At 44.6% G+C, this 27,429-nt stretch overlaps 1 protein-coding gene, 1 long non-coding RNA gene and 1 other non-coding gene across 4 annotated transcripts in view; 2 read left to right on the forward strand and 1 right to left on the reverse strand.

The window, feature by feature from the left end:
• LOC102996751 (WAP four-disulfide core domain protein 3-like) overlaps positions 1–14,511 on the forward strand; it is an 18,618-nt gene extending 4,107 nt beyond the window's left edge. For both annotated transcript variants that reach the window (XM_024127945.2, XM_007110517.3), the window contains 4 exons: positions 5,219–5,320; positions 11,789–11,890; positions 13,943–14,091; positions 14,271–14,511. In XM_024127945.2, the coding sequence (XP_023983713.1) occupies positions 5,219–5,320; positions 11,789–11,890; positions 13,943–14,091; positions 14,271–14,306 (389 nt within the window). In that variant the 3' untranslated portion in view covers positions 14,307–14,511. The remainder of the gene's footprint in view (positions 1–5,218; positions 5,321–11,788; positions 11,891–13,942; positions 14,092–14,270) is intronic.
• TRNAG-UCC (transfer RNA glycine (anticodon UCC)) lies at positions 8,875–8,947 on the reverse strand. Its single transcript has one exon. It is a non-coding gene; the product is annotated as a tRNA-Gly (tRNA).
• A 6,300-nt stretch (positions 14,512–20,811) lies between the features above and the next one.
• Positions 20,812–25,422, forward strand: LOC129392745 (uncharacterized). The gene is made up of 3 exons (XR_008619198.1): positions 20,812–21,012; positions 23,683–23,783; positions 25,224–25,422. It is a non-coding gene; the product is annotated as an uncharacterized lncRNA (long non-coding RNA).
• The last annotated feature ends 2,007 nt before the right edge of the window (positions 25,423–27,429 follow it).

The raw sequence follows: 27,429 nt of genomic DNA on the forward strand, positions 1-27,429 counted from the left end.
TTTTTTTTTTTTTTTTTTTTTTTTTAAGTTTTTGGCCGCACCCCACGGCATGTGGGATCTTAGCTCCCCAGCCAGGGATTGAACCCACGCCTCCTGCGTTGGAAGGCAGAGTCCTAACCACTGGACTGTGGGGGAGGTAGTTTTGATTGTAGTTTTGATCTGCATTTCTCTAATGATTAGTGATGCTGAGCATCCTTTCATGTGTTTGTTGGCAATCTGTATATCTTCCTTGGAGGAATGTCTATTTAGGTCTTCTGCCTCTTTTTGGGTTGGGTTGTTTGTTTTTTGATACTGAGCTGCTTGTAAATTTTGGAGATTAATCCTTTGTCAGTTGCTTCATTTGCAAATATTTTCTCCCATTCTGAGGGTTGTCTTTTCATCTTGTTTATGTTTTCCTTTGCACCCTCCTCCTTAAGTCACTTGGATCGCACTGCAAACAGTGACACCAAGAAGTGCCTTAACAGTGCCCCTAACTTTCACTAGAGATCCCTGTCCTCCGGCTCCAGGGAAGGCAGAGCCTGAGCGCCTGGCCCAGGAGCTAAGTCTACGGTGTTAGCTACCATGTCGCCATCTGCTGGCTTTCACTGTCTAGTGCATGACCTACCCAATCAACACAGCAGTACTGGCTAGAACTGATGAGGTGGAAATGTCTGTAAATCTCACTTTTGCATTTAATCTTCATTACACCTTTTTGAAGGAAATATTATTACCCGTATTTCAAGTGCTTGGAAACTGAGTCTCAGAGAGATTATGTGCTCATCCCATAGCAGGCAGTTAATAAATGGCAGAGGTGGTCTCTTCACATCCAAAGCTAGAGCACTTCCCAGCGCACCACACTGCCTCCCGAAGAAGTAATAATGAGGGGACATTATCCACAGGGTTCTGTATTTTCCTCCACATTCAAACTATAAGAAAAAAACCCACCCCACCTCTTTGCACGGAGTGACCACAAGTGTGTGTCAGCTACTGGCCACACTCTGACTCATTCTCATGGCCATGATCCCTACTTAGGACATCTCCATCCTGCTCAGACCACCTTGTCCTGTTCCCTGCAAAGCCAACTGGAGCAAGCCACCTCTGTCCCAGTGGGGTTTCCCCACCTCTGGCTGGCTGACTGGGCTTCCCCTGCGACTCCCCTCCTGACCCGCACAGCCCCTCCCTGGGGAGCCACGGGAGGAGGCAGTGGGGGCTTCTGATGGGGAAGGCTATTCCTGGGGCTGACGTCATTGTCCTGGTTCATGGGAGAGCACGGCTGCTAGCTCCACAGAGCCTTGGCAGCCGTACGGTGTAACGAGGAGATTTGAAGTCGCACAGACCCCATTTGAACCCTGGCCCCTCCTTTTCCTAGCTCTGAGTTGGGTGCACGTTACTCATCCTAAAATGGTGATAATAGTTCATACCTCACAGGGTCATTCTAAGGAGTGAATGAGGTTGTGCTAAATACTTAGCCCGGTGCCTGGCACTTAGCAAGTGCTCAATAAATGGTGGCCAAGAAACAAGTGAAGGGTTGGTGCCAGATATACACCTTCCCCGAGGCTCCCTTGGTCAAGAGGGAGCATCCGTGTGGAGGTGAAGCTTTCAGGACCTGGAGTCAGACAGACATTCTCTTGGCTTTAGGCTTGGCCGCTTACTGGCTGTGAGATCGTTTTGTGAGCTTGGGTCTCCTCTCTGTGGACCCATAGACAAGTCATTAGGAAAGCTCAGAGCACTGCCTATTTCTAAGGCTTCAATACATATTTCCAAATTGCCTCATAAGGACCCTTTGAAAACATCAAAAACGTTAAAACGTAACATAACGGAGCTTTTAGTATGTAACATGCATAAGGACACCATGCCTAATGGATTCAGTAATGCCACTGAATGGAAGTTTATGCTATTATTTATAGCTGTCTGTGCTTATATTTGAAAAGAGTAGCACAACACTTAATCATTTTATAGACAATGTATGGGTTTCATGGGGACTTGCTAACCGTATGCATTAACCCTGCGGTCTGGTCCTGCCTGACATGTACAAGGCTTAGGAACCTGGCCCCAGGAGCTTGGGCTGCCACATCACTCCCTGGCACTAGGTCCCGACTCTGGTTTCCTTAGGTGCCTGTGACATGGACTGGAGGTTGAGTGTCAGACTGGGAGCTGGACCTTTCAAATTCTGTTAACCTTTAAAATCTCAGAGGCAGCCAGGGACTCAGGAAAGACCAATACCCCTGGTTGCCAAAGGCCCCTTCTCTTAAAGGGATGAGTGAAAGATTTTTTCCTTTCTCTCATCTCTGCCGGGGTTTATCTCTCCCCTATTCCCAGAGCAAAGAGAGTCCCGTTAGATTTTCATGCCTACAATTGTCTCCCAATTTGTACTAAGGGGTGGCTTGGTTCCAGACAGGAAAACCATAGCCTCAAACCTACAGAGGGTGAGAAATCTTTATGGCAGCAGCCTGTGTCGAAATGCAAGCAGTCATGACAGGCTGGATGGAGACCACCACAAGCTCACATGACACTTTTGGGAGAACTAGAAAAAGGCCCCTTACACTGGACAGAGTCCAGTGGGTGCCCAGTTTGGTAAACAAACACCTTTATCCATTATGGAAAAGGTGCCCCTCCCTCTGGAGGACTTCAGAAATGAGGTCGAGATGTATTACAGTCCCACTCATCCTGTCACCAGACATAATTGTGTGGTTCACAACCTGTAAAACCATACATGGCAGCCCTGGCTAGAGGGGATGAGGGGGAAGTACGCATGCCTTGATTTCTCATAACATCTTTTTAAGTTGTAGTGTCATGCTCATTTCATAGACATGGGAATTGGGGCTCAGAAAGGTGACGTGACCTGTTAATACATGGCAAAGCCAGTCTCTTTAACTTGAAAAAACCCAGAACATTTTCATACACCCTCCCTGCAGGAAGTACCCTTCAAGAGTCACCTTTTGCCCACTTCTGCCTCTTTCTTCATTCATTTCCTCAGGGCACAGAAATGCTAAGGACAAATGACCCAGCATCTTTGCACATGGTGTGTTCTGTTTTTTTTCTGAAAGTCCCAACTGGAGCAAGCGGGCCCTGTCCCAGTGGGATTTCCCGTGTCTGGCTGGCTACCTGGCCTTCCTCCACACCTCCCCTCCCTTCCCTTAGTCAGGACCCATAGCCCCATCCTGAGAAGGGCTTCTGATGGCAGCAGCTATTCCTGGGGCTGTCATTACTGTCCTGGTTCGTGGGTGAACACAAATGCTAGCGCCACAGAGACCTGGGAGCAGTAACGAGGAAGCTTCTTTTCAAATCTTTCTTTGGAATCAGACTTATCAGATTCTGTGTCAGCTTTTTTCTATCTCTGTGGTCTTGTGGAATTTGCTCGAGCTCCCAGAGCCTCAGTTTCTGTACATGGGGATTACGAAGACCTACCTCCTAGAGACCTCGTGACAAATAAATGAGATCACGGATGTGACTCACTTGCCTAGAGCTGGCACAATAACAGGGCTCACTAAATGGTAGAAAAAGTCCCTGGGAGCATGGGAGCCAGAAATGCCCCATTTCAGAAGGTGCCCTTCATCGAAAGGGAGCATCACCCGCACGTGACTGTGAAATAATAGGATGTCCGGAGTCCAAAAATCTCCAATTGAATCCCAGCCTCGCCATGGGCCCTCCGCTATTATCACTTACGTCTCTGTGTGGAGGACAATTAACAAGCCTTCAATCAAACCCACAGCCCTGAACACCTTTAAGTGTTTTGATTCATATTTTCAAAATCACCCCATGAGGACAATGTAATTATGTAAAAAATGTCAGGCAACCCACATGATGGTTGATTATCCAGTTAACTCAGTGATGCTATTAAACTGTTTTGTAATTTATTGGGTACAATAGGTTCCACGTGTGTTTGAAAAAGAGCAGTGTGTACTATTTGACAATATGTGGTGTCTAGAAGGATTTACCAGCCTTATGCATTAACTAATTCCCTGACAGATAACGGTCACTCTGGGAAGAAACATCATGTTCTGAGCTCCTGCTATTTGCCAGGCAGGTTCTGAGATTATTGCTTTTAAATCTCAGAGGTACAGTAGTAACAAATATCACTGTTATAAAGATGAGGAAACTGAGGCTTACAGCAGTGAAATGACTTTCTTGTGGCAACATAGATAATGAGGGAGAGCCCAGGTCTGCCTGTGAAGCATATCGAAAGCATATTGAAAGCCCTCTATTGTGGCCTTCATTTGCATAAATTAGAATATATCCTATTCTCTTGTATAAAGTATCCTATCATGCATGACATACATCTTTTAAAATTTAACATGAATTGTGGACATCCTTCCATGTCCACACAAATACATCTCATTCTTTTTGGATTATGTGATGACTAATGAATAAATTTACTATAATCCATTTAACCAATTCCCTTTTGGTGGTCATTCTATTTGTGTGACATTTTTTTGCTGTTTCCCAGGTTGCTGTAATGAAAGTGATTTTATATTTTTGTCCATAGGTGGAAATGTTTCCTGTAGAATATATTTCTTAGGAGTGAAATGAAAAGGTCAAGGTTATGAATGTTTGTTTTCATAAATATTCTCTCCCTTTCCTCTCCTCTTTCTCCCTCCCTCTCTCTCTCCCTCCCCGCCCTTTCCTTCCTTCCTTCTGATACCCCCTCCCTCCCCCATCTTCCTCATTGACCAGAAGGACTTTCCCCCTTTTCTATGGGATGAGAACTCACATCATGTCCAGCATCTTCTCTCTGCTCAGAGCTCTAAGCCTTGTGTGTGTTAAAAGGCGCTTCTGAAATTTCGAAAAATTTTTTCTCTTTCAGCAGAGCCTGTTGTTGTCTAATTCAACAAAGCCTAATTTGAAACTCACTGCCGAGCCCTGGCCCCTTTATTCCAGGCTGATGTGGCCGCCCCACAAAGCAGGGGCTGCCATTGACTCAATGAGTGGGCGGGGGGTGGGGGGGCATTGGGCAGCCAGTAACTAGGAAGAATTGGGAACAAAAGATACATTGAATCAACATCTCGGAATAATATCATCTCATTACATCATGTACCTGGTGAAAGCATTCTTTAAACTGTAAAGTTCTATTCAGATTGTGAATTTTTTGCAATAGTAGACATTTTATAAATTACATAATTTGTTAAAGTGATAAAATGTAGATGCTACCTCGTAGGAAGGGCTCCGTTCATTCTTTGCTCCAGCCGCTTCCTAGTACCTGCTCCTGAGACTTAAGTTTTTGATGCATCTTCTCTGGCAGCCCACTGTGAGATCCAGTGCTGGGAAGACTGGGACTGCGGAGTCGGGAAACGGTGCATGCGGAGGGGCTGTAGCCGACTCTGCTCCACCTTCCCCGAAAGAGGTAAGACCAGGAGCCCTGCCTGATTCCCCAGCCAGCCGTGCCAGGGTTAGCCCTGCCTGGCCTTTCCAAAACTGTGCTGCTGATCAGAAATGGGACAGAAACCCATCAGTGTTCCTGGGGGCTCGTCCTCCACTCTTGCCCTTCCTTACAGGGGGAAAACAGGTGAGAGAGCCATGTGCCCAGCATGTCATTAAAAAAGACCCCTTGAAAAGACCTTTAATCATTTCCCTTTTTTTTTCTACAAGTGAAGCTCATCGTATAAAAGTCAGAAACTACTGATGAGCCTATATATGTGTATATATGTATATACTATGATTATGGTATGATCATTATATATATATGGTATGCTTATATAATCATAATATTTTGACTGTCTAGAAAATAGTGAACACTTCCACAGCATTATACTTATTATCTGTATTTATATAAATATTAATGATATTTACTATTATTATATTTTTAACCCCCAAAAGCCATTCCATAAATACTTTTTTGTCACTTAAGTTTTGTTGAGAGCATCTTTCACTGTCAACACAATGTATTTCATTTTACTTTATTTCACATATTTAATTATTAAATTTAATTAATTAGTTAATTAAATTTACTGTATCCCACCATATGGAATATACTACATCACCTCAGTAAATCACCTTCTAGTGGACATTTCAGGTGGGATTTCGTATTGTTATTTTGTTTATTGTTGCTATTCTAAGCAATACCTCAATGCTGGTTCTTCTCACTAGATTTTATGTACCTCCTTATTATGCCTGGATGAAGAAACTGAGGTTTCTTGGGTTTAGGTGACTGTGAATTGCTTGTGGTTATAAAACCACAAGGTTATAAAACCTGGCTAAGTCAGGATTGATGCCGGCTCCGTGCTTGGCAGAGTGGGAGGTGCAGGGCAGGGCTCCGGAGCCTTCAAATCTCACCTCTGCAGCTCACCACAGTGGGGTTTAGGGCAAGTTGCTTAACCTCCAGGTCCTCTGCTGCAACACGGGTCAACACCTATCGCAGAGGGTATGGTGAGGACTGAATGCGCTAATGTAGATCATGTATTTGGCCCTGACCCTAGCACATAATTAAAAAAAAAAATTAACGGTAGGGAAAAGAACGGAGTCACAGGAAATACTGTTAAGTAAGAGGCAACACCACATGGGGTTAGGACTTTATTTCAAAACGTTGCTCTGGGGACACTGGGGAAATGTATGTAATATTTTTAACCCCCAGTTTCCTCATCAGAGAAGCCCAGAAAATGATATCTCCGTTACTACACTGTGTGAGGATTAAATGAAATATATGAATGTATAGAGTACTGTCAGCCTTTTAAAAGAAAAAGGTAAGCAATTCAGCCAGCAAAATTGAGTTTATTCGAGAATAGCAGAGGAGTTGCAACTGGAGACAAGCAAAATGTGGCAAACCACGGGCAAGTCTGGAGAACAACGAAGAGCGTGCTTTTACAGAGGACAGGAGGAGGTTGGGAGGGGTTGTTTCATACAGAAGTTCATTGGAGGAAAGTGAGAGTCTGAAGTGGTGGTAGCTTCTCATTGGCTGCAGGCGAGGGCGGCTCCGGGTCGGCGGCCAACAGGAAATCTTCCTCTTTCCTGCTGGAGGACGCAAGCTGCCTTGAGTGGTACCTGCGTGAGAGCCCTTCCTTTATGGTTTCCTCGCTCCGATATTGAGTTAGGTTTCCTTAACACGTTTTTCACACTATAAACATCTGGAGAAGCAGATGTGCTCAGAAAACCAGTGACTCATTGCATGGGTCCGCCCTGTGGCAGAACTCATGGGAGCTGGGACAAGCAAAAAGAATCTTAGCATCCGCTCCTCCTCTGCCCTCTTTTCCTCCTAAACCTGGCTAATTTAATTCAGGTCACCCAGAAGAAAAAAATGAAATAAAAATCGGAAAAGAACAGATGAGACTCTTAGATTGGGCACATAGTTTGTTGGATATGATCAGCCTCTACTCTCAAATTATTTGTGTAAGAAACTCCACATTTCAAATGAGGAATCTATCCTGCAGAAGAAATAGATACTACAGGAAGCCGGTGTTTGTGCACTGTCTCAGCTGGCAGAGTTGTTGCAGAGATTATTTGTTCTTTTCTTCCTTTAACGTCAAAGCTCTGGAAATCTTACAGGAGATGAACTCATTCACGGAACAGTCCCACCAGACCAGAGAATAAGTGCATGCGGGGGTTATACCATCCTCAAGACAGGAGCCAGGAGCTGGAAACCTGGGGCCTGAACTCTCCTCCCATCAGGTCTGGGGACCTCTGACCAGAGCCCCAACCCAAGGTCTCCCAGCCAGACTCACTGGGGGCAAGCTGGTGCCCACATTAGCTTGGTTTCCCAAAGCCACAGGGATGTCAGTCTCACTGTTGATCAGTGGTGTCAGTTTCCCTGCAGCCTGCTGGGATTTGACACTTCCTTCTCTTGCTCTCTGCTTCCGGGGCACACAGCGGATTGGCCCCACTCCCCGTCCCCTAAAAAGGCTTTGGTTGCACATTCTCTTTAATTTGGCTCACTTCTTTCAGGGCACCCTACCACCACCCCCACCCCCCAATCTTCCTAGCAACGTTTCTGCTCAATTCTCTGCACAGATGGATAAGAATAAAATTTGAGAGGTCCCTTAACAAGTTACACCCCCAGTTGTTCCCCAGATTTGCCCTCAAGCAGTGCCCCAGACCAAACCTTTGCTTCCTCAGGCTGAATTTTTTCCTGCCCGATATGGTTTCTTTATATGTAAGTTGGTGAGAAGTAAGGTCTTGATACTGATATGTGACTCTAAAAGCACAAGTAGCAAAATCAGTCAAGTCACTTAAAGAGGAGACAGTCCTTTGAACCAAAAGGCCACTGGTTACAATGAGCACCTTGCAAGCACACCCTCAGCTTCACTGCCAAGGAAAGGACCAGGCTGTGCTTCTGCTGCGGTCAGGATGACAGAGGGACCTCATCCTGGATCCGGTGACTTTAATGGTTTCTTCACGTCACTCGGTTTCACAGCTTCAGTGACACAAGGTGGCTTTTGCTCAATGAGCCTTTGATCAATTACTCCTCTACCTTTCTAAGTATGTGGTACCTTCATCCTTCTAATCCCAGGGAAGGGAAGAGGAGGCAATAGACTTAGCCACGTGGTGGACTTGAGCCACTGGAAACCCCTGGTGTTGGCTGGTGGCAGTGCATCTGTGATGGTGTCACAAACAGCAAGAGACCTCAGGAGGCACCAGGGTTTGGGAGGCTGAGAACCAGCACCATTTCCTTGGTGAAAGAGGCCCAAACTGGGAACCATGTAGGTAGAATGCCACCCTATACACCTAGGAGAGGAAAGCCATCTTTGTAGGTGCAGTGGTGGTCAGCATGGAAAAGGTTACACTGGTCTCCAACAGATGCCTGGGAGGTCAGGGGTGAGCATAGTTCCTCAAGTGTTTGTTTGCTTTAAATTAATTAATTAATTTGGCTGCTCTGTGTCTTCGTTGTGGCACACAGGATCTTTAGTTGTGGCATGCAGATCTTTAGTTGCAGCGTGCAAACTCTTAGTTGTGGCATGAGGGATCTAGTTCCCTGAGCAGGGATCGAACCCAGGCCCCCTGCATTGGAAGTGCAGAGTCTTAACCACTGGACCACCAGGGAAGTCCTGTTCCTCAAGTGTTTATGGGTTCCTACCCTGAAGGCTGACCATTAACCTCCCCCACCCCCCCAAAAAGTCATTGTGCCTCCCAAAAGACACATTGACCCTCAGGCGTATGAGGCCCCAGCAGAACCAATCCAAGAAGCCACGAGGGCATACGTGTCTGTTGGAGAATCACAGAGAAGGTATTGATTCAATATGGACTTTGGGCCCAGGTCCTCCCGGGTTCCAACCCCAGAACCACCACTCACAAGCCCGGACTGTGGGCGAGTCATTTATGTTCTCTGAGCTCCTATTTCCTCATTTCTTCAATGGGAATGATACATATCTCAACAGCTCTTTCTTGTGTGTGCAACTGTCACACACAGGCATTGCTCTGTGAGTATGAAAATCCTTCTTCTGTTTTCCTGCTGATCAACAGCTTTGGCCAAAAAGCTGAAGCTTATTTCTCTGAATTTTCTTTATTTTCTTAATATATGTTTCTTTGTTTAAGTTACACATTTCTTGCCTAAATTAAAATGTCATAGACTAAACGAAAAAGGCTAAATCTGCCTACAGTTCTATCCCCTTTGACTAATCACCATTAATTGTTGGGTAAACATTATTTCAATGTCCTCTATGAATATGCTAATATATACTTATTTTTATAATATGTCCTGTTTCATTCTCCATTACACTGTGTGATATCTACCATGTATAAGTGGGTCCATTGCCTAATTTCTGCCATGTGTATGGTAGCTTCCAGATACCCACACCTAAGGCTTCTTTGTGTTCACTGAGGATTTTATTCTTTTTCTTTTTTCTTTAATTTTTTATTTTATATTGGAGTATAGGTGATTAACAATGTTGTGTTAGTTTCAGATGTACAGCAAAGTGATTCAGTTATACATATACATGTATCTATTCTTTTTCACATTCTTTTCCCATTTAGGTTTTTACATAATATTGAGCAGAGTTCCCTGTGCTATACAGTAGGTCCTTGTTGGTTATCCTTTTTCAATATAGCAGTGTGTACATGTCAATCCCAAATTCCCTAACTATCCCTTCCCTCCACCCTTCCCCCACTGGTAACCATAAGTTCATTCTCTAAGTCTGTGAGTCCATTTCTGTTTTGTAAATACGTTTATTTGTATCACTTCTTTTTAGATTCCACATAAAAGCAATATCATACGATATTTGTCTTTCTCTGTCTGACTTACTTCACTCAGTATGACAACCTCTAGGTCCATCCATGTTGCTGCAAATGGCATTTCACTGTTTTTAATGGCTGAGTAATATTCCATTGTATATATGTGCCACATCTTCTTTATCCATTCCTCTGTCGATGGACGTTTAGGTTGCTTCCATGTCTTGGCTATTATAAACAGTGCTGCAATGAACATTGGGGTACATGTATCATTTTGGACCATGTTTTTCTCCCGATATATGCCCAGTAGTGGGATTGCTGGGTCGTATGGTAGTTCTATTTTTAGTTTTTTGAGGAACCTCCACGCTGTTCTCCACAGCAGCTGTACCAATTTACATTTCCACCAACTCACTGAGCCTTTTCTGATGTTAGGCATCTGTGTGGAGCGCTGCCGAGGAAACTGGGACTGTGGGCCTGGAGAACAATGTATCAGGATGGGATGTAGCCGAATCTGCTCTTCAGACCAGGACCCAGATAAAAGCACACAGCCCTTCCCAGGTCCCCAAACCCCGCACAACACAGAGAGGCTGTGTGCTTAGCTCTGCCCAGACTTCCCTTCCTTAGATGGTTAATTTCCAGGGTCTCTGCTTTCAGGCTTGCCCTTCCAGAGGGAAAAGCATGTCATAGACCTGTGTGTCCTGACTTTTTGAGCACAGAAACTTCTTCTTTTATTTTGTTATACAACTAATAATGTTCACTATAAAAAAAAAAACTCAGAAATACTACTAATTAAAAAGATAAATTATCCACTATCCCATTACCCAGATAACCACGTTAACCTTTAAAATAAAAGCTTCCATGTTTCATACACACAGAGATATATTTTTTCAGGTTTAACAAGGAATAAATGTTTATTTTGTGGTTACTGCATGTCTGGAACTGTGCTGAGTGCTGGGAGATAGTTAAGGAGAAGTCTTTGTCCTTAAAGATCTCATAGTAACAGAGATATAAACAAACAAACCAAAATCCAGGATATATGATTTTTACAAATATGGTGTTGTAGCCCATCCCTAAACAATAAACACAATTCTATCACACATTTTAAAAAGCTTCATTGTTTTCCAGTATGTGGATATGCCTTCTTCTACTATTATAGAATTAGATAATCTATCATTTTGAGTTACTTTTTAATAACAAGGACAAGATAAATGTCCTTGAGCTAAATCATATTAGGATAAATTCCTAAAAGTAGAATGGCCAAATTACATTTGAAATCTTTTGATATAGATTGCTATATTGCCTCATGAAGACACCTTTCAACACCAAAAAAGCTATAGCCTCACTCCACATATTTGTAATTTAACAGACAAACAGCTACTCGCATTGTGTATGTATATATGTGTGTTACTGATGTGTTTGTACTTATATTTGTAAAAACAAACAGAAGATTCCAGAAGGAGCTACAGGAAATAGTAGATATCTCCTGGGAAATGGACTGGTTGGGTTGAGGGAAAGAGAAACTTCCTTTTTACTTAATATAGTTGAGTATTTTTTGTTTTAAAAATAAAAACGTACTACTTTTATGATACTGCAAAATAGGTAGATAGCTTGTCTATATTTTGTAAATTGGATAAAAGTTTAAACAAACCTTCTCACAGCGCTCCCCTGTTATCCTGTCAGGCTTAACAGTTTTCAGCTGAATTTTTTCTACGCGTAGGTGTCTGTGTGGACGAATGCCAAGGACCCTGGGACTGCGCTTTAGGGAGCTGGTGTGTCAACATTGGATGTGGCCATGTCTGCATACCCTTCAGAAACCTAGGTAAGCACTGCAAGCTCAGCCGTCCACATCCCTGACTAACTGAATGCTTAGCCCTGCCAGGACAGTGGCTCTCAGGCCAGCTGCACAGAGAGGAGGCGGCTATACTGGGACCACTACTAACCTCTGGGAGAATTAGAAAAGAATGGAATTCTTCCAAGTCTAGAAGACCATGAAGACAGATTAATAATATCCTGATTTAGAAGTATTTGTAAACTTGAAAAAGCTGGAAATACTCTTAAAACAAAAATGAAATAACATTAAGGTACCAAATCATTCCTCAACAAGGGCTGGAAAGAACACGGTTATGAAAAAGTTAGCTGATCTCTCACACCCAAACACACGTCCACACCGGTGTGAAACACACAGGTCCATTCATTCAGTCCACCAGCATGTACGCCTGCCCAGGCGGATTCTTGCCAGCCATGGCTGGCTGGTACTCTTTCCCCACAGAACCTTCAACTCCCTTACTTTCTTGACTGAAAGCCTAGGATTGATCTTTGCTGCTGTTGAGTTTGGTGGGTGCATCAAAGTGGCCTGGGAGGGACTTCCCTGGCGGTCCAGTGGTTAAGACTGCAAGCTTCCAATGCAGGGGGCCCGGGTTCGATCCCTGGTTGGAGGACTAAGATCCCACTTGCTGCATGGCACAGCCAAAAAACAAACAAACAAAAACCAAAGTGGTCTGGGAACTAGGGAGGCTGTAGAGTTAAGACTGGGTGTATCATCCAAGGAACAGCTTGCTAACACACCTCTACATTGTCTCAGGATCAAGGACCACACTTAGCTGTTTGGGGGTGGGGGTGGGGGTGGGGGATGGAGGAGTATGTAAGGAAATCCCACAGATGAAGGAGATCTCTGCCCAGCATGGAATAGAGAATTGTCAACCACCGTTTCACTTGATTCACAAGAGTGATATCCAGCCTGCATTTTCCATGTTAGTTAGTCTACCCTAACTCAATGGGGTAGACTGTTTTGGGGGGTGATATACAGCAGGGGTTCTCCCATATCAACACACATAAGAATGACCTTGTGAGGGGTACTTCCTTGGTGGTCCAGTGGTTGAGAATCCATCTTGCAATGCGGGGGACACTGGTTCGATCCCTGGTCAGGGAACTAAGATCCCACATGTCACGGGGCAACTAAGCCTGCGCGCCACAACTACTGAGCCCGCACGCCACAGCTAGAGAGAAGCCCACGCACCACAACGAACGATCCCGTGTGTCGCAACTAAGACCCAACGCAGCCCAAAATAAATAAATAATAAATATATATATATTTTTTTAATGAATGACCGGGGGGAAGGCTTGTTAAATCCAGATTGCTGTGCCCCAACCCTAGAGTTTCTGTTTCAGTAGGTCTGGGGTGGGGCCCAAGAATCTGAATTTCTAACAAGCCCCCAGGGGATGCTGATTCTGCTGGGTCAGGGGACCCATTCTGAGTAGCACTAGATACTGGATTGGGGATCTTAGTTCCCTGACCAGGGATGGAACCCACGTCACAGCAGTGAAAGCGCCAAGTCCTAACCACTGGACCAGCAGGGAACTCCCTTTAAAAAAAACAAAAACAAAAACAAAAAACTTGAAACCTGGTCATTTGTCTTTTATCTAATATTTCTTTCCAAATGCAGTCATCAGAGCCCTATACTAGAAGTAAGGCTGGTGGTGGTATTAGTACCCAGTCTGATTTTCACACGGTGGGACTCAGTGTTCATTGGCGCCTGAAGGCATATAGAATTGGTGAGAAGTTGGCTCTGTTTGTGATCTGGGATTTAATTATCTAGTTTCAGCTGGAACAAAAAGAAGGGGGTTAATGGAAAGGCTCTCTCTTCTTCTCCCAAGATGCTGCAGCTGCTGGTCATCAGTGTGTTTTCCCATACGCAGAACAGTACTGTGTGCCTCCAGGGTTTAGAAGGGGGCAAGATTGGGGGCATCAAGAGGGAAGAGGCTAGAGGTCCATCAGGGAGTGAGACACTTCAGCTCGCTCTCTCTCAGCACTGGGTCCCACTCCCTTCTACAGAGCCAGCCTGGGTTCTGGCAAGACTGTTTTGTTTTTCAGGTGAACAGAGACCAGGAACTTGTCCACCGCTGCCAGAAGGACTGTACGGAAGTTGTGATGAACTGTGCACAGGGGACGAATCCTGTCCCCCGGGACAAAAATGCTGCAGCAATGGTTGTGGACAAGTTTGCCAAACCGCTGTTCGAGACGTGAGTATAAGATAGAGAGCTGCTTACGGGGAGGATGAGTCCCTGCTGGCCTTTGCCAGCCCAGAAGGGACCCCAGCTGCCCCTCTGCTCACTGAAGTCTGGGTGACTTGTGGAGAAAGCTGGTTGGTAGCAAAGAGCAGGAATTTCTGGAAAGTGACATAATTACCTTTGTATTTTAGGAGGATGACGTCATTATCCGTTCGGATGATAATTGACCCTTGGCCTCCTTCAGTAAATATTCCCAAACGTCATCTTTATTCTACGATCTGTGCTTTCTTACTGACCCCAGGATCACAGGATGTGGATTTAAAATAACTTGGTTTAAGTGTTGAATTCTGGCAATTGTTTGAGGAATCATGGGGTGACTGCTTTCAAAATTATCTTTCTTCTTAATAAAATGATTTATGTAGCATTATCAAACCTGAGTCATTACTTCTATGTAAGATTACTAGTTCACTTACATTAGTACCTCTACCTCCAACAAGTATTTAACCCCAGTCTATGGACCCTCTCTCTTTTTCATCATCCATCACCATTCATGTCCTCTGTTTCTTCCTCATCCTTTTCCCTGGGACCAGCCCAAGCACTCAACACTGCCTGGAAATCTAACCACACTTCCCCCAGAAAATTCACTCTCCCAACGACCAAGATTTCCACTTATCTTTCTTCAACTCCCCATCTCATCTACCTCTCACTCCAACTTCCACCATTCAGGTCTCACTGTCTATCTCATCTATCCTTCATTAGGAAAAGAACTGCAAGTTTGCAAAAATGTCCTCCTCTTCTATCCCCATATATGTGTATCCATTTACTCTGCTTTATCCCCAGAAATAATGGGGAAAAAAATGCTCCCTACTCCTATTTAAGTCCAACCCCTCCACTAACATTCTTCTTTTCTAAGGAAAGACTTCTCTAATTATTATCTCCAGTACCGTAGACGTCTCCCTTACTACTGGATCCTCCCCTTGTCACACACCTATGCCTTGACTCCATGTTTCAATCCAGCTACCATCCACTCCACAGCTGAAACTCCAGATATCATTGTCTGTCTATATTTGCTTCTCTACTTCCTCATCACTGTTTCCATCCCCTATTCTCTCCTCAAAGGGCACGTCTCCCTCTTCCCTCTGACTGGCTCCAACCCCCACCTCACCTCACTCCAGGACTCCAGCCAAGCTTCCTGTGGTCTACCACACACACCGAAACTTGGATAATGCCTCTCACGTAGTCTGAACATCACCTACTACTGGGACCCTCTGAGCAGGGCACAAGGAATGGAGAGCTAGCATGCCTCCAAAACGCATCATCTCAGGACTTAGTAAAGTAGCAGAGAGCCCTACTGGGCCCCCAGTCTGGAGGATGGCGCCCAAAAGGAGTGACAACTAGATCGTGGTTCTTTTCTTGGTACCAAATGCTCCATAGAGGTTGTAAAGAATAGCCTCTTACTTTTAGGAGTTTAAAACCCAACCGAGAGTAAGGAAACATTTAGAGAAGAAGGAAAATATTTTATTTGATATATTTTTCAGTTTTAGATATTTCCCCTACATTATTTCCTTATCCTTACAACAGCCCTATGAGTTGAGTATGCTGAGCCTCTAACTCTTGATGAAGAAACGTAGAGAGATTAATTGTCAAGGTCATATGGCCAGGATGTAGTGGAACCTGCATTTAAATCCAGATTTTAGTGGCTCTAAAACTCTCTCTTTTTCTTATACTATACCACCTCCAAAAATAAAAATGCAGGATGCATATTTATCTGCAAATTTAATTCCAGCCAACCACTTTGAAAGCTGTTGTACTCACCACCCTCCCACAGTGGGAAGCACTCACAGTGTTGGGGCCTTAGGAATTGACACTGCAGGGTTTCCTAACATTTGGTTAGTGACTTGTTACATGATCTGTGTTAACATTTGGGAGACCAAGCACTTGAAAGACCTGGATCAATTACACAGTCTCTGTGCCAAGCTAATTAGTCCCTAAAAGAGAGGCTATGGGTGCTGGGTCCTCCTGAAACTTTGAGAGATAAAGAGGGAACCTCTAAGGTTGGGTTGTGAGAATAGCACCATCTCACCCAACTGTGGATTGCAATGTCCCTGGAGTCTAAAGTCTACATGATATGCCTGGGGAAGCAGTGGTTTCTGGCTGGTACATTTGGATCTGTGCAATGGAAAGTCACTGGTGGCCCCCAAAATCTGTACTTATTTCCAGCTGGTCCAACTCCAAAATATTTGTCTACATTACCCTTTTTCTCCTCTTCACTGAACTTCACTTTCTCAATATCATGCTGAAATCCCAGGGCTCACAAATATTCCCTCTCCTATGCCAATAAAATGCACAATAGGGTCACCCCAAAGTCCTTGAGCCTCAGCCTATAAGGAAGGAATGAAATCACATCTGAATTATAGCATAGGCTGGCACTTCTTAAATGCAATAAGAATGTAGGATTCCATAACGGCTGCACTATCACCACTGTTCAGGATAAATAATAGTGACTTTAAGAAACTGGAATTTCCCCCCCAAAATAGCCCTTCTCTTTAGCAGTGGAGTGTGTGTGTCTGTGTGTCTGTACGTGTGTGTGTCTGTGCGTGTGTGTGTGTGTGTGGGGGGGTGGTTGGGGGGAGGTGCGGGGGCTGGTTAGGGGCAAGAGAGTAAATGGATTTGTCAAGAGTTTTGTGACTAGGGAAGTTCCCTGGTGGCCTAGTGGTTAGGGTTTGGTGCTTTCACCGCAGAGGCCCGGGTTTAATCCCTGGTCAGGGAACAGTCCCACATGACACGTGGCCAAAATACAAAAAAAAAAAAAAGAGAGAGAGAGAGTGATGTGACTAATTAGAGTTCTCATGGTGTTAATTAGCTGCCGCAACAAATAAATCCCCAAATCTTACTGGCTTAACTCAGTTATGGTTTATTCCTCCCTGGTGTGAAAACCAAAATGGGTGTTCTTGAACAGCAGGCAGATTTCCTCCAAGTGGTAATTTGGTAAGCAGGCTCTTTCCGTATTGTGGTTTCATCAACCTCCACATTTGGCTTCCAGGATCACTTGCCTAAGTGCTTTGGGCTAACAATAGGAAGAAGAGGATGGATGGCATGGGTCTGGGGTAGGGAGTGGGGGTTAAGGGCTTTGCCCCAGAAGTGGGGCACGTCACTTCTGCTCACATTGCCTAGAATTCAGTCACATGGCCCTGGCCAACTGCAAGGAAAGCTGGGCGCTGTAATCTACTGTGTTCTTAGGAAGAAGAGATGAGTTTGGTAAAGTCATTTACCCAGTAAGTCTGACGCTCACGGGTTGAGTAGGCCTATCCTAATGGTCAGATAGAGCCTTCCTTGTAAAATAAAAGTTCTTCCAAACAGTTTTACAAAAGGAAAAATGAAAACTTATACAAAAAGCTGGATCCACATTTCTGAGAACCTGTAATAAAAGGAGGCCTGAGGATTCTGTACAAAGTGGAAGGAGGGAAAAAAGCTCTGATACTCAGATATGGGGTTTTCCTTCCATCTGAACAGGGCAGGAGGCTTATTTACCCAAGGGAATTTCTACTTGTTAGCAGTAGTGTGTAGTGTGACCCAGTGAGAAATTCTAGAGAGTTCCATGGATGCTGGGGGGAGAAGACGAGAGGGTACCAGTGCCCATTCTTAGATCAAGCCTTGAGCCCTGTAATATTAATATTTGGGTCTAGAATGTAGTGAGTGGGAATGTGTAAGGAAAAGGCATAAACAGTGTTGGATGGGCGAGAGAGCTTAGGATTTGGAGTCAGAAAGACTCGGGTAATTAAGAAGCTGTGTGAACCTGCAGAAGTTATCATCTCCCCATGTATGAAATGGAGATAACCCCTGAGAGTATTTTTCTTCTTTCTTGAGAGTATTTTTGATCTTTAAAAGGAGTGGAGATAATGTGTGTGTGTGTGTGTGTATATATATATAGAAATAATTATATGTATATATTTATAGGTATAATTATATATATTATTCAATATATTATTCAATATACAATATAATTATATATATTATTCAAAATACATATATGTGCATTAGTGTATGTGTGTGTTTATGAAACCTGGCACATAGAAGTGCCCAATAAATACCAGGTCCCTTTGTTTCTACCTCCTTTCTCTCTGTCACTCAAAGTGGCCTCCATTCTTTAGAAGTTTTGAATATTAGGTGGAACAAGCTATTTCTTTTGGCTCAGAGAGCTTATTTGAAAGTACAACATTACTCAATGCTAACCTCAGGTCTATATCATCCAGAAAGGTCAGCTGCCTATCAGGGATTACGCTTGCAATTACCTGTGTATTGATCCAGGCTCCACATGCTGCAGAGCTCACAGGGGATGAGAGTAACTCACAGTGCATCTCTGCCCATCTGCATTGTCATCAAAGGAGACTCCACTCAGCAGCATGATGTGCCTGCGGGGGTGGGGCGTGCGGGGAGAGGGGCCCGTCCTCCTCCCCATCGTCAACACAGAGCTGCAGGGGCTGCCCTCAGAACTCGCAAGGTGGGCTTCCCTGGTGGCGCCGTGGTTAAGAATGCGCCCGCCAATGCAGGGGACACGGGTTCGAGCCCTGGTCTGGGAAGATCCCACATGCCGCGGAACAACTAAGCCCGTGCACCACAACTACTGAGCCTGCGAGCCACAACTACTGAGCCCACGTGCCACAACTGCTGAAGCCCGCGTGCCTGGAACCCGTGCTCTGCAACAAGAGAAGCCACCACAATGAGAAGCCCGCTCACCGCAGCGAAGAGTCGCCCCCGCTCGCCGCAACTAGAGAAAGCCCGCGCGCAGCAATGAAGACCCAACGCAGCCAAAAATAAATTAATTAGTTAATTTAAATAAATAAGAATTTTTTTTAAAAAAGAAAGTGAAGCAGAAATGACACCCTTGCATTTTCATACTAAATTCCCTCTTTTAGCAATCAGACTCCTAACCAGCAGACCACCTCACAGCCTTGTTAGGATTAAATGTGAGGAGGTCGGTAAAGAACCTAGCCTGGCATAAAGCCAGTGCTCACTAAATGGCATTTGGGAGTTGTTATGCCCTTCACTCACATCTGGGGTGGGCTTCAGTTCAGATTACCGGTCTTGTTGAGATTTTTTTTGTCACAAGACAAAATTTTCTTTAGGCTTTATAATACCGTAAGGCTTAAATGTCTATTTAGCTGGCAGCACCAAATAACTACCTGCCAAGGTAAATCCAGGGAAGACGGGGGCCTCATTACCAAGGCTCTGAAGGCCCCACTCAGCTTTGAGTAACCAAAAGGACAAACTAAGGGAACCAGCTTGGGGAACCAGCAAAACAGAGTACCCAAAATAAAATCAGAAAAGAGGACCTCTAAAAGGAAATGAATTTAATTTCAACATACCTTTGAGTTTTGCGCAATTTAAACTTTTTTTTAGCATTTAAAAAAATTCGGAATTACATATGGATTGATATTCTTGTCAGCGTTCAGCATCTCTAAAAGTTTCTTTCTGGCTCTTACCCTGTTACAGAAATTAGACACCAACCGATCTCAGCGTTGAGATAGGCAGGATTGAGTTAAGGCAGTTTGCAAAATTGCATAATGAATAACCCATAAATGTACTCCTTAACCCACCTAGGGGTATTAGCAATTTGTGAGGTCAGTTGTTTGCCCAAAGGACCTCTAACTGGTGCGTTTCAGGAACTGTGACAAATGGAGCATAACAGGGGAGCTCTCTTCCTGTAGCCCCAGAATTAGGAACCAGGGGCCCTCGGGAAACGTCAAGTACCGACGTTCTCTTTGTAAAGAGAAGTCAACCAGCTCCCCAGGGCCTTATTAAGAGGTTACAAACTGGTCCTGCCTTTACCAACCAGCCCAGTCGTCCTCATCTCACATTAAGATAGACATCGTATGAAACACAGTTTTGATGGCCAGAATTCGTACATGCCTCCCCCCCATCCCTGCTGCTACTGGGGAGGGAAGAGGGCCTATCCCTCCAGAAAACCAAGGGGAGCGCGTGTTTCAGAGAATCACTCCTCTAGTGTAGGAGTGTGTACAAGAAGGGGGGAAATGAAATTCACTGCCTAGCTGGTTGGTGACTGCAGTCCCACCCCACCCCCACCCCAGTGCTTCATGATGGGAGACATTCTGGAAGAGTTTAACACGTATATCGGGAACTTGGGTCCTCAGAAATGAAGGTGGACAAGAAGAGGTGGAACTCCATCCCAAGACAATTACACGTATCGTATAGGCAAAGGCCACCACGTCTGCCTGGTGCCCAGGAGTAGAAAGAATCAGACCAAGCCAGAAGGAGACTAGAGTCACCTCCTTACCACCAACGGGTGACCTAAGAGCACGCTTGCTGACTGTCCTACTGCTTCTCCTTGCCCTCTAGACCAGAGGTGCCAGGGCCCAGAGCAAGGAGGGGTGAAGCGAAAGAGCAGGCTGTACCTTCACCAGCTAGCACCCAGTTCCTACATTGTAATCACTGTGAGGACATATTCCTCGTGGCCAGCATGTGCCTGGCCCAGAGAAGACATCTGATGCTTGTGTTGAAAAAGGAGTGAGTGAATGAAAGTATCCCAATTCACCTTCTTTCTCAGTCACTCACTGCTTTCCTGGTTTAGGAGTCATATTTGTCAGTCAGAGGAGGGTGTTCCCTTGGCTCAGAGACTTGCTTAGGTAACAATGTGGCATAACGCAAGGTATACATGGTGTGTGTTCTCCGGACATGTCAGCTTCTGGGCAGGGCTTAGGCTCCCACAGACTCTAGCCCCACCCTTGGCCTTTCATCCCAGCTCAGGGGGCAGAAGAGGACAAATTTCAGCTGTTCTCAGCCTTGCTGCATCTTTACCAAAGACCTCCGACAGCAGCATGAATTTGGGAGGCTTCCTCCTCCTTGTGACCCTGGTCGCCCTCAGCTCAGAGGTACAGGAGCTTCAGGCTGCCGTGAGACCCTTGAAACTTCTGGGTAAGTCCATGCAGAAGGTAGCCCCGTCCTTTTTTTACATGAGGGAGCCAGAAAGTAAGCCATCGGGGACTAGTGGGTGCAGGGGCAGGAGGGGAAGCAAGGAGAGACGGGAAGATATTCCTGTCAAGGAGCCATTGCAGGGACCCACCTTGACTGTAGAATCTCTCTGCTTCTGCTTTTACTTTCTCCCCTCCTTTCCCCAGGTCATCCCTCCATCTAAACTCTCCAAAAGGGGAGGCTTCTGCCCCCTCGTCAGCCACCCTCCATCTCCCCAGCCTCTCTCTCCACCAGTTTCTTTGTCTCTTGCTGCAACTAAATTGGATCGCCTAGAGAAAATATTTTCTTAAATATGTGAACCATGAAGCAGCCCAATCTCTTCTTTTCCTTTTACCGCCAACATTCTCAAAGGGGTAACCTTCATTCTCCCCTTTCTTCCCCATAACTCATTCCTTAATCCCTTGAAGACTGACTGTAGTCTCCATTGCTGTCCCCCTCACTCTCCCAGATCTTCTTGACAGATCACTTGACTCTCTTCAGTAGCCAGAGTCTTCAACCTCTGCAGCATCTGACATTGTTTGTCACTCCATCAATCCTCCAACTTTCTTCTCTCTTAGATTATCGTCACTATCTTCTTCTCCCTAAATGTCACTGGATTCAACTCTAACTCGTCTCTTCTTTGTTCTCCTTCTGCTACATTAAATTTGTTCCCAAATACCATTCATTCTTTGAAATTGTTTCTTACACATGTTCCTTCCTTTCCAACCCCCATTGCCACACTGTATTTCCAATACTGATTACTCCATGCTTGGGCCAGTGCAATCGCTTCCTGACAGGTCTCCCCTCTTCCCTCTGAAGTTTGCTTGCTTGTGGAATCCTGGTCTATTCTATGCTCTCACACCAGATAATCTTCATAAGTAAACGGCCATCACATCCCTCTCTTGACCTACCAAATGAAATCTCAACTCCTGAGGTCCTCAAGATCTGCCCTCTGTAACTTTGTCCCCTGCTTACCTTTCTGCCTTGACCTCCAAATGTTCCCTAATACTTATCCAGCCTTCCATCTGCTTCTCTTCCTGTATGTCCTGTATTTCAGGGTTAAGAGTGAGGAGATGAGTCATACAGGGTACGAAATTTAAGGAGGTGCTCACTCCCAGGATTGCACAAGTGCCTCCTTAAATTTTGTGCCCTGGGTGCCTCACGCACCTCTCCCTAGTCCCACCCTGTTGCATTTTCCCCCTGTGAACTTTGGCTAGTAATTCTTTTCTCTTCTCTACCATCCGTCTCATTTCTGCCCTTGAAAGATTTCCATGCTTCAAGACTCACCTTTCCTGATTAATTAGAAGTAATGTCCTCTCTTTTCTGAGCTCCTTTAGTCCTTTGGATAAACCTCTCTCAGGGCACATGTCACATACTGCTTTGCTTTTAGTACTTTAAACATAAATCCTATCTCCATTGTTAGACTCTACGCTGCTTGAAGGTAATAACCCGATCTTACATCTTCGTACTTCCTGAATAACTTACCTCTGTGCTTTGTACAGAGTAAGAGAGCAACAGATGTTAATGAGTGACCAAACTGCTGTGAGTGGAGACAAGAAGTCTCCCAATTCTTTTACCATAAACCAACAACGGCTAATAAAAGCATGGAGGGATGGTGTTGATCTTCTCTGAGGTCTGCAGGTACACTGTAGACATCCCACCAGGCCCCCGTCTTACATCCTCAGACATTGCTAATCAATCATAGCACTCTTTCTCTTTGAGCCTGGACAAGGTGTCCCAGCGCTTCTCAACCCAGCATCAGACTAGTCACCTCTATTGATTGGAGTTGACACTGGAGAGTGAACTTCATCCACCTCTGCTGGATCCAAGGGCTTCTTTTTACATATGAGAAAACAAAGGCCCAGAGAAGTTCAGAGACAGAATCAGGTAAAGAATCTCCTGATCACAGCTGAGTAACCCGACCCAAGCACAGCACACATTCGTCCAGAGCTCTGCACACATTTTGTTAGAAACCCTCGGTGGGGGGGTCTTAACCAGCTTCTTGGACCTATTTCATTGGCCCTCGAAGACTAACCTTGAGGCTCTGGGAACATGGGGAGCCTCCACTCAGGTCAGGAGTGACTCCTTGAAATCTGGAGATGTGCTCTTCATGTCAGGGTCAGTTTCACCCTGTGGGATGCAGAGGGAGGTTGGCCTAGGGGCCCAGCGGGTCTGGGTTGGATCCCACTTCTGCACTGACTAGTAGGAGAGTCACCTCTGTGCACCGCAGCTGCCACTCTTATAAAATGGGGCCAGTCAGACTCACTGCACAAGGTGACTGCAGGGCACCCTTGCTGATATTTGGTAAATGTGAGTCTCCCCTTCTCTGCCCCTTTCCCTGCAGAGAGGAGAAGTGAGGACATTGAAGTGGACTTCTTTGCACTTCCCCTCCACAGACACAATTATCCTCTTCTTTAAAAGTAGGCTTTGCTTTGTTGAGATTGTGTGAATGCATTGCTTTTCACTGAAACATATAAGATGTTAATGAGTGTTATTCTTTGAGTAATCATTTATAAATTATACTATGGATTGAACCAAAAGAAGAAAGTGGAATTGGCTCCTTAATCAAGGGCTGGCCTCTCTAGCACCTGGGTCTATAGCATGGCGGTGTTCAGCTGGTCTGTTCTAACGTAGGCACCTGCATTGAGCTCTGCAGTGGTGACTGGGACTGTGGACCAGAGGAGCACTGTGTCAGCAATGGTTGTGGCCACGAATGTGTCTCGGACTAAGGACAGGTAAAAACATCAGGCCCTTCCCTGCTTCCTCAAACCATGTCCAAACCAGGCAGGCGGTACGCTTGGCCCTAATAGGACCTTCCAGAAATGAGTGGGACGGAAGCCTGTCTCTCTGTGGCCTCTTCCTCATCACCCACCCTTCCCAAAAAAAGAAGCACTTATCACAGGATGGTGGTTTCCAAATCTTTAAAATAATTTCATTACCCGGTATATCCTAGAGAAAGATCAGACTATTTATTTGAGGGGAAAAAAATAAAGATAAAAATCACCCATAACCCTCCACCCCAAAATGATGTTTGCTTAACACTTTGGTACATATTATAACACATACACACATATATAATATTTATTAAAAAATGAGATAATCTTGTACCTATTTTGATTTCTTATTTCACTTAGAAATAGCTAGTGAGGGAATTTCCTGGCGGTCCAGTGGTTAAGCCTCTGAGCTTTCACTGACAAGGGCCCGGGTTCACGGGTTCGATCCCTGTTCGGGGAGCTAAGATCTCACAAGCCGCACAGTGCAGCCCAGAAAGAAAAAAAAAAAAAGAAATAGTTAGTGAACAACTTTTAATATCAACACTGATGTTTCTGTTTATTTATTTATTTATTTATTTTTGTTGTTGTACGCGGGCCTCTCACTGTTGTGGCCTCTCCCGTTGCGGCACACAGGCTCCGGACGCACAGACTCAGCGGCCATGGCTCACGGGCCCAGCCGCTCCGCGGCCTGTGGGATCTTCCCGGACCGGGGCACGAACCCGTGTCCCCTGCATCGGCAGGCGGACTCTCAACCACTGCGCCACCAGGGAAGCCCAACACTGATGTTTCTATCCCATCATCTTTAATACCCTTCACGTGTGCTCCATTTGTGCATGTCCAGCCTGTATGTTCATATACTTAGCAACCCCCATTAATACACATTTAATATATTTATTTTTTACATCATTAATATGGCTGTAGTGAATACTGAATTGGTATATATGCCCTTATTAACTTCCTTGGAATAAATTCTAAGGCGTATAATTGATGACCAAGGAGTATGCTTATTTTAAGCCTTAGGTGCACATTGCCATATTAAACTACAAGAACCCCTTTACTATAAAAATATTTCAGGGGCCTCACATGATAGTTCCTTTATTGTCAATAGCCATTGATTGAAAAAAATGCATCATAGAAAGCTTCAAGGATTCAGCTGATTATAAATTAAGTTGTACTAAACACAACAGAATCAACACATACTTTAAAAATAACCTGCTTGTGTTCAGAATGTATTATTTGTCCTATCCACCCACAACCCTTGGGGTGCTTACAGCCTTGCCGGTTCCTGGCAGGTTCTTATTGATTCCCAGAAATGGAAACTCTTGCCTCTCAATTGTATTCTGTGGATCCAGGTCCCCCAAACAGCAGGTCTCATGCCTAATTTTTTTGTCCGTTTCACAGGTGAAGACATCCTAAGGGCCATCCTTCTCTAATAGTTGTTCATCCCTTCCTGGAGTTCCTATCTTCAAAGATGTGACTATCTGAAACTCCTTGCCCAGGAAGACAGATGAAAATGGGGGCCCGTGGATGGAGATGACAAGGGATGTGGTGGGGAAGGGAAAATAATTGTTTCTCTTAATAAATCATCATCATTAAAAGTACCTATACTACTTAATTTATTTGGTGAGGGGTGATAAGGAGGAGGAGGAGGCAGTGGGGGATAGATGACATTTGTTGGGCACTTGCTATGCAACAAGGACTGTGTTATACGCCCCACAAGTATGATCTAATTTATCCTTATAACGACCTTGTGACAATGCTTCTTCTCACTACCATTTTACATATAAGGACACTGAAGTTCGGAGAAATTAAGTAATTTGCTCAAAGTCACATAGCAGATAAGAGTCAGGGCCTTAACTATAGTTCCATGTCACACTCTAAGGCCTATACCTTATATCAATAGCATAGTGGTTAGGAGATCCAGCTTTGAATTTCAAACCCAGGCCCACCACACAACTGCGTGGCCTTCAGCAAGCGTCCTAACCTTTCTGTGTTTCAGTTTCCTCATCTATATAACAGTGTCTATTGGGTTGGCCAAAAAGTTCGTTCGGGTTTTTTCCTGTAAACCCGAATGAAATTTTTGGCCAACCCAGTACTTCATAGAGCTGCAAGGGTAAAAACAGTTAGTCCGTGTAAAGTGCTTGGAATAGTGCCTGACACGTGGGAAACATTAAGTAAATGTTGACTGAATGAATATTATTATTACCAAATTGATAGGCTAATGACTCTTAGTCCTAATTTTCTAAGACTCTAGAACAGAACACAAGGCTAATCCTCCTTCCTGGCCTCTCACAGTTCATCTGGATACTGAAAGCCAGCCCCTCTCTCCTGTTTTCCCCATTATGAAATGTGGGAGGTTAAAATAGACTTGAAATTTCTTGTCTATGTGTTTCACAGTCACAGACCTAAGATTCAACTGGCCCAGGTTGTAGACTGATGTTGACTAATTTACTGCCTTCATTGCCCCTGGCAAACCATTTAAACTGTTTAAATTTTTTCTCTTTCAACCATTTAAACTTTCTTTGGCTGTAAAAAGGGAGAAATAATAATATCTACCTCATTTGGATCCTAAGGTTAATAGAACTTTACAGTTTACAGAACATTTGATTTTCATATCAACCAGCGGATGGCAAATAGGGGGCTCTGATAATAATAGTGACTTCATTTATTCTGTCAACAGGTATTGTGGGTTGCCTGTCACATCCTAGGTGCTGTGCTAGCACTGGGGATACAATAGTGAACCAGACAGATGGTATCTGTGCCTTCACAAAGCTCACGTTCTATAAGAATAGGTAATAAACAAGTAAACAAATAAAGAAGATAACTACACATTATGGTCAATGTTCTGAAGGAAATAAGGATGTGAATTAGAAATGGGGGGGCGGTGTAAAGTAAAGCCTGCTTTAGTTAGGATGATCCAGACCCTAATGAGGCAATAAAAACGAAGTCTTAACAGGGTTCCAAAACATGAAAGAAATGAAATTCCAGATCACCTTATGCAGAATTTATAAAAGGAAATATCTGTGAACTTACTTAGCACTCTTTAAAGCCCCTCAGTCACTGTAAGATTATAAAAATACTGAGAGTGAGGAAAGGTAAGGATGTGTGAGGAGATTTTCTTGGGAGGGCATTTGCCAAACGGTGATTTTTCACAGTTTGGAGGTTAATGTCCAAATACAAGCCAACGCCAGGGGACTTCAAAGGCCTCTATGAGAGCTTGATATATGTTTCCTTCAGCTGGTGATCGCCAGAGAGTAGGCATGTTCATTTCCTTGGAGAAACCACACTGCCATCCACAAGGGTATACTCCATCAGAACTCAACAGACTGGTATAGTTCACAATCTCTGAGTCATTCAGTCTTGAACAACACTAACTGTGGGTCATCCACATTTCAACCTAAGACTAGCCACACCAAACCTAGGTCCTTTCCACAGTTTCTTTTTTTTTTTTTTTTTTTTTTTTTTTGCGGTATGGGGGCCTCTAACTGCTGTGGCCTCTCCCGTTGCAGAGCACAGGCTCCGGATGCGCAGGCTCGGCGGCCATGGCTCACGGGCCCAGCCGCTCCGCGGCATGTGGGATCTTCCTGGCCCAGGGCATGAACCCGTG

Source organism: Physeter macrocephalus, chromosome 14 (assembly GCF_002837175.3).
Source record: "Physeter macrocephalus isolate SW-GA chromosome 14, ASM283717v5, whole genome shotgun sequence".
NCBI classification, from domain to species: Eukaryota; Metazoa; Chordata; class Mammalia; order Artiodactyla; family Physeteridae; genus Physeter; species Physeter macrocephalus.